The sequence below is a fragment of the Enoplosus armatus genome, chromosome 15 (assembly GCF_043641665.1).
Source record: "Enoplosus armatus isolate fEnoArm2 chromosome 15, fEnoArm2.hap1, whole genome shotgun sequence".
NCBI lineage: Eukaryota > Metazoa > Chordata > Actinopteri > Centrarchiformes > Enoplosidae > Enoplosus > Enoplosus armatus.
This window is the reverse complement of record NC_092194.1, coordinates 21,393,480-21,400,297: the sequence shown is the minus strand read 5'-3', so window position 1 is coordinate 21,400,297 and position 6,818 is coordinate 21,393,480. Positions and strand designations below refer to the sequence as shown.

Below are 6,818 nucleotides of genomic sequence, written 5' to 3'. Positions count from 1 at the left end.
ATCTAACTGTTAACTGTTAATTAGTTGTATGTCTCTACTAGTTAAGTCAACTCATCATAACATCAACAAAAGTCTCAGGAAAACATCCAACAACATCCACAGGCAACACAGATTTAATGAAATATTACTTTTTGCTCTGGTGTCATCTGAAGACAGCACACTCCAGCGCAGACATAAAGAACTTCCACCTGCTGGGACGGACATCTCACCTCTACTGTGTGTTTTCACTAACCTGAATGCTGCGACTGGTTGAACTTCCACACTACATTTAAACTAAGTGAGACTAGAACTCGCTCATCGCCTCGTCTTTACTTCTACATGAGCAGCTGGTGGACTCGCTGGTCCTCCTTCCTACCTAACAACGAGACTCCCAGAGTGTCTGCGAGCTGTCGGGCCCCGTCAGAGCCGAAGATGTGAGTCTGGTGGTTGCAGTTGGGACACTGGAAGACGCTCATGTTCTGGACCAGACCGAGAACCTGCAGGGACCCCGAACACAACATGTTTACCCTGCTGTAACACACACACACACACACACACACACACACACACACACACACACACACACACACACACACAGATTACCGGCACGTTAACTTTCTTGAACATCTCAGCTCCTCTGCGAGCGTCCAGCAGGGCGATGTCCTGCGGCGTCGACACGATGACCGCACCTGCACAACACACACACACACACACACACACACACACACACACACACACACACACACACACAAACACACTTTACAATGACCTTTTGAACTTTCAGTCTTTTACTCACAATGGCCCTTCTGGCTTTTGGTGATGCTAACTTTGCACACGCCACTTCCCTTGTACAGATTTTGTGCTGTGCATCAGGACGAGGAGCTAAGATCTTACGGAAATCATTTCTAACGTTTGTCTTTGAGTCCGACCAAAACAACGACAACACATAAATTAGCCCTAATTTCTGAGTGAGTGCCCTCACAAGTATAGCTGACTGTGTGTGTGTGTGTGTGTGAGACTAACCTGCTATTGGGATGTTCTGGGTGATTGACAGCTGGACGTCTCCTGTCCCAGGAGGCATGTCGACTACCAGATAATCCAACGACCCCCAGTCCACCTACACACACACACACACACACACACACACACACATATTCAATTCAATGTTGTTGTCCAACCTCAGCTGGACGTTCACAAACTGTCAGTGAGGGAACGTTTCTCACCTGTCTGAGCAGCTTATCTATCGCTGACATCACCATCAGCCCCCTCCACACGATAGGAGCCACGTCCTCCACCAGGAACCCCATCGACATGCTGAGAGAGGAGACGTTACTGAGCAGGTACGATCTACAACTTCACTGAATGGATGTGAAGGAGAGAGATGACGGGACGTTTTGACTGGAAGGACTCACCAAGGAATCCCGTAGTTGGTGAGTGGGATCATCAGATTGTCTGGAAGAAAGAGAAAACAGCCGACAGCACATTATTCACCGTCACCTAGAAGCACTGCACTAAAACCCGACGATCAGGCGACGTTCAATGACCAACAACAAATCAGGGAGACAGATAAACAATGAGCCGTACTGTCAGAGAGCTCCGGGTTTCCCCTCAGGTTCATCAGTTTGGGAATCGACGGACCGTAGACGTCAGCATCCAACAGACCCACTGACTTCGACTGAGAGAGGAGACAGACTTTTAATGAAGTCTAAAATTTAGAAGGAAGGAAGACAAACTATCTGACGGAGGGCAGCAAAGTCAGAATAAATGAAATAACAGATATCTTACAAGTACTATAATCAGGTCATTATTACCCACTGTGATTTCATAGCGTGTGCATTATAGAGTGATGTGTGGGTCTGTTGTGTTGTTGTGTTGTAGCTATTTTGCTTTTAAGAACTGCACCACATCTGTCCACCACTGTTCTGAAAATACAAAGTCCTGAAAGGCCAAAACTGTCTGTTTGGTTTGAAATAAAGTATGTGTCTTGTTGCTGACTGAGAGAGGGGACTCCTTACCGGATCGTTGGCCATTAATCCAAGAGCCAAATTCACTGCAGAGACACAAAAACAGACAAAACAAACTGTAGTTTTTTTTCTGTAGTCTTCTGCCTGCAGATGCACATCATTGAGCATCAGTGCTGCACTGCCGGCTAACATTTGAAGATTAGTCAGACTTGAAAGGAATTAATTCCTAAAATATCCATTACAGACTCCTAAAGCTGTGGATGTATTTGCTCTGGAAGAATAAAGATAATGGAGTCCTGCACATTTCAGCAGGAAAGTCATGCTGTACCTGAGGTGGTGGACTTGCCCACGCCACCTTTCCCTGAAGCCACAACGATGACCTGTTTGACGCCTGTGATGGGCTTCTGTTTGGGAAGACCTCTCGCCATCTGCTGCTTCTGTCTCTCCTGTAACGCTTTACTGTCCACCGACCTCTGAGAGAAACAATAACACATCTGAAGGTGAGGACGGCGACTTCAAAAGATGCTGGTTTCCATTCCAGACCTGGTTGGGAGACTTAGATACTTGAATCATCAGTTTGATTGTTGGTCCTTTATATTCTACTTTAAAAATGTAATGAAAAAGCTTTTTGTAGACTTCAGAAAGACAAAGTTAATACTTTATGACACTGAAAGTACACTGTGGGTTTTTATAGAAATATGTAACCAAGAACTTTAAAAATGTTCCCATAAAAAACTCACATTTGACATGAACAGAGTGCTTTCTTTTACAACCCTTGTATTTACTCATGGTTTAAATCATTTATTGACTATTGGTAACAATTTATAAAGGGTGAATTATTAGAAAGTGGTTATTTTTGTAGAGTCTTTGTATCCAGAGACAGAAACATTGCAACGCTTTCTAGTTCTACTGTTATTCCTGTTGCTGCCTCTGTTATTTTGGTATTAGACAATAACAAAAAATAAAATTAACAGCTCACTAAAACTCCATTAGATCGATTTATAAAGCAAGTGGTCCAAGCAGAGACGGTTTAGAAAGACATAGAGCATCTTCGGTCCAAGTGTTGGAGCAGCAATCAGTGCAGTCGATACAAAAAACACTTCCGGTTACTGGGCTCAAAATAATATCTTTTGTACGTGTCAAAGCGAAAGTACACATATACTGCTTTACATATATGGAACAACGTGTTATCTAATAAAAACACAATATGTTGACGTTTACGGATGTTTTGGATATGTATTTTCTAGTTTACCGTTATCGCTTTTATTTTGAAGACTTCCGGTTCTGTGTTGGCTTTCTGTCTAGCTTGACGTTAACATGTAGCCGTTAGCTAGCTTCGCAGTTACCTGCAGCTGAGCGGTTCTGTGCCCCCGGAAACACGCAGTAATCTTACCTGGCAGCGCGTGAGCTGGACACAACACGCAGGTCCGGGTTTTATTTCTGTTCGTAAAACTGAGGGTTTATTGACGGCTGTTCTCAGTAGGTGGGACAGTCTGCTGTAAGTGAACACAGCCATGTTTAGCCGTTTAGACGCTCTTCTGCTCGCTTGATGCGCATCAAGCTAGCGCAAAGTACGCATGCGTGCGTTATACGTGTGTAATGTTTTCTTCTCTAAAGGTTTCTGCTTCTCTAACTTTAATTACTCGTATTTGTAATGTTAGTTTCTTATTCTGTGTATTCAGGTTAATAATCACTGTTAGGAGAATAATCTGGCTAATAATAATAATAATAATAATACTTTTACTGGGTAGATAACAGTCATGTTTGCAAGTGGTCTAATGCGTGTTTTTGTTTATACATTTTGTATGAAAAAATCAAATATTCAAATTCATAACAAATACGAAAAATATTGACAATATTGTCAAACTATCATTTATTTTCATTGTTTAATTGTTGTATATTTCGATTTTAAAATATGTATATTCATTTTGCTCTTGGTCTCTAATTGTTGTTTCCTTTTTTGTTCTGTATATTTCCATTGTTTTTATTTTTTGTTTTGCTTCACAAAAGCTTTTGAAAAAAGATTTAATCCACCCAATGAGCATAGAAATAAAAAAACTGCAAAAATAGCGCGCAGCCTTGAGGCCCTTTGGGCAGCTTGACTGACGTTAACACGGAAGTGTGTTGGGTGAGATTTCTTCAGACTTTCTTTGCCATTCACTGAACGTTTCTGTCGGTTTATATTGGTGTATATCTACTTTTCAGATTGTTTCTGTTGGACGATTCTAAACAGGGAGGCGTAGAGCGGAGAAACCGAGTGGAGATGACGGAGAAAGGCAGCGCTCCTGCGGCCCGGGCGGTGCTGCAGCAGTGCCTGCAGGCCAGGCTGCAGGTGAAACCCGCAGAGGACCACGCAGAGGCTCAGTTTGTCCAGGTGAGAACACCTGACCTTTTCATTGTGTCCATCTACTGCATCTGTCTTTATGTCTTTATCCTGACATGTAAATGCACCGCAGTGTTGGTGAAATACGTGAAATCAAGTGATAAAAAGGGAACATCTTATATTGAAAAGAGACAAAAATATCGTGAAAATGTGAAGCAAAAGTTTGAGGGCACGGAAACTATAAAATGATTAGTTACAGTGGAAAAATTTTACAATTTATATGGCACTTTAGTAAATAGAAGTTACTAAGTGCTTTAGAGGAAGAGGACACAGATGAAAGAATAAACTAATATTCAAGAGAGACTATATATAAACAAGCAGGAGAATAAAGTGTACCGGAGATTTCAGCTACATCTTGTAGCTTTAATCATCAAATAGAGTTTGCTCAGTTGCTATGGAGATGGCTCTGGTGTCATCACTGGACCTGGGTGTCATGATAACAGGAGGGGGTTTATGTGGGTGGATGGCAGCTCCTGTCTCTGATGTGTCCTCTCTGGTCTGTGAAGACCTGCAGGAGAACGGGGCGTTACAGTGGTTCAGTAGTTGACGCCTGATGGTGAAACAACATGGATGACCTTTCTCCAAATCTTCAGGCTGAAGGAACAGGAAGGTGGAAAAAGCTGGACTCGGATGAAATGCCAAATATGTTTTTATCAATCAGCCTATTAAATTTGAGTAATTGTGCGTAACAGTATTTGGGCCAATAAAAATTATTTAAGTTTTTTTCGTGTGTACGTTGTAGGCATCTTTCAGCTGCAGAGAGTTATTTTGATTTAAAAGAGAGAGATGCAGTTGTGTGTCTGACACAACAAAGTCAGAGATATGAAAGGAACAAATTACAGTGTGTGACCAAAACACAGGAGTGGACCAAGAATGATCACTTGACAGTTTTGCTGATCTCTGTGTTTCTCTGCTCTCAGATCGACAGAGGAACGGTGATCTACATCTGTTTCTTTAAAGGAGCCACAGACGACATCCTGCCCAAGATGGGTCAGTGGCCTTTTTAACCTTTGACCTACATATTTGATCTCTTTTTATAGTAAATCTCTCTATATGAGATGTAAACATTGTGTCCTCCCCTCTCCCGCCCAGCGTCCACACTGTTGAACCTGCGACTGTGTGAGTCCGACTCAGGGAAGATGGTTTCGGTGTTGGAGCTTCCCGGCAGCCTGCTGATCGTCCCTCAGGCCACCCTGGGCGGGAAGGCCAAAGGCAGGGCCATGCAGTACCACAACAACGTCGGCAAAGAGGACGGACTGCGGCTCTACAGCGCCTTCGTTTCTCTGTGTGAGAAGGAACTGACAGCTGTTTCGGCTGAAGTGACGGTGAAACACGGGACGTATGGAAACAGACAAGTGCTGAAGCTCGACACCAACGGACCGTACACGCATGTGATGGAGTTCTGAACTGCAGGGGAAGCGGAGAAAGTTCAAGCGTGTCTAAAACCATTATAGTGGTCAAAACTGTCTCTTAATTAATGTTCTACAACTACTGTTTTGATATTTGATTTATGCATTTGTGATAAAAACAAAATGACACAGATTTGTATTTTTGTGTAATTCCCTCACAGACGTGAACGAGTAAGTAAACAAAACTGCATTCTCAAATGTGCATGACAACATAAAAATTCACATTTCTGAGGATTTGGAGTCTTAAAAATGTGGTCACAAGGCTACAAAATGTTTGTAAATTAGAAAAACGCTTGCTAGGAAAACACTGCCATCTGTAAAGTCTAGTAGAGGAGGAATAAACGTCTGCTGCTGTTTTCCCTGCTTCCAGTAATTCCAGTAATAAGTATTATTTTGCATTTAAACATATCTTTATATTAAAGACGTAAATCATTTAGCAAGGGATTAAAACACATCATCCATGAACTATAAACTCCATCTAATTTAGTGCAGAATAGTAAAGTGGTTCCGTTATTTTGTCCAGCCTAACTACATGCTGTCTCCTCCGGTCCTGCAGGGGGCGCTCAGCTGTGCTTTAGGGAGCGGAAATAAACAGCACTCAGTAAACATGGGTTACAGCAGCTTTTACAACCTGCGTCAAAACTGCTCTTCTGTCAAGTGACAGCAACTTAACTTCCGGTTAATCGATTTTGCCGCCAAAATAAAATCATACATGAGGGAAGACATTGTAAATGAGTGCTTCAACAAAACTGAGACCGAGAATTTTATGTGCAATGACTCTGAGCTGCCTGTGTGATTTATGGGTAGCAGAACGATGCTGTTAAAGTGTATAGTCTGAAACCTGTATCTATAAAATAAAAAAAATCATACAAAAACATGATCATTAAAACAAAGATGTACAAACAAGCCTTTATTTTGAAAATAGACACACCGGAACGTACAAAGTAGCTGCTGCTAGCTTAAATGTGCACGACACCAAACGCCTCATTTAGCAACTAGTTTGACTGAAATTCATCACTTTGGAGAATGTTTATGCACATTTAGATGAAGTAAAATAAATGAAGTTGTTTTTGCGAACAGCTC

At 42.0% G+C, this 6,818-nt stretch overlaps 2 protein-coding genes across 5 annotated transcripts in view; one reads left to right on the top strand and one right to left on the bottom strand.

Moving 5' to 3' along the window:
- nubpl (nucleotide binding protein-like) overlaps positions 1–3,467 on the bottom strand; it is a 4,522-nt gene extending 1,055 nt beyond the window's left edge. The window contains exons 1-9 of one of the 2 annotated variants that reach the window (XM_070920030.1): positions 3,337–3,467; positions 2,272–2,416; positions 1,995–2,029; positions 1,564–1,654; positions 1,392–1,431; positions 1,203–1,293; positions 1,003–1,096; positions 583–668; positions 356–476 (exon numbers count right to left, since the gene is read on the bottom strand). In XM_070920030.1, the coding sequence (XP_070776131.1) occupies positions 356–476; positions 583–668; positions 1,003–1,096; positions 1,203–1,293; positions 1,392–1,431; positions 1,564–1,654; positions 1,995–2,029; positions 2,272–2,416; positions 3,337–3,459 (826 nt within the window). In that variant the 5' untranslated portion in view covers positions 3,460–3,467. Of the gene's footprint in view, positions 1–355; positions 477–582; positions 669–1,002; positions 1,097–1,202; positions 1,294–1,391; positions 1,432–1,563; positions 1,655–1,994; positions 2,030–2,271; positions 2,438–3,336 lie in introns of both variants that reach the window. The other variant, XM_070920031.1, reaches the window with a different exon arrangement.
- Positions 3,249–6,092, top strand: dtd2 (D-aminoacyl-tRNA deacylase 2). Of its 3 annotated transcripts, none has more exons than XM_070920032.1 (4): positions 3,249–3,368; positions 4,149–4,317; positions 5,247–5,316; positions 5,419–6,092. In XM_070920032.1, the coding sequence occupies exons 2-4, from the start codon at positions 4,207–4,209 to the stop codon at positions 5,730–5,732; spliced, it is 495 nt and encodes a 164-aa protein (XP_070776133.1). In that variant the 5' UTR covers positions 3,249–3,368; positions 4,149–4,206; the 3' UTR covers positions 5,733–6,092. The 3 variants fall into 3 exon arrangements, with proteins under 3 accessions (XP_070776133.1, XP_070776134.1, XP_070776135.1); XM_070920033.1 differs by lacking the exon at positions 3,249–3,368 and adding an exon at positions 4,056–4,071; XM_070920034.1 differs by lacking the exon at positions 3,249–3,368 and adding an exon at positions 4,058–4,071 and having other exon boundaries at positions 4,177–4,317.
- The last annotated feature ends 726 nt before the right edge of the window (positions 6,093–6,818 follow it).

Coding starts and splice junctions, on each gene's coding strand:
- dtd2 (XM_070920032.1), top strand. CDS start 4,207: ATGACGGAGAAAGGCAGCGCTCCTGCGGCCCGGGCGGTGCTGCAGCAG. Junction 4,318..5,246: donor CAGAGGCTCAGTTTGTCCAG/GTGAGAACACCT, acceptor CTCTGCTCTCAG/ATCGACAGAGGAACGGTGAT. Junction 5,317..5,418: donor CGACATCCTGCCCAAGATGG/GTCAGTGGCCTT, acceptor TCTCCCGCCCAG/CGTCCACACTGTTGAACCTG.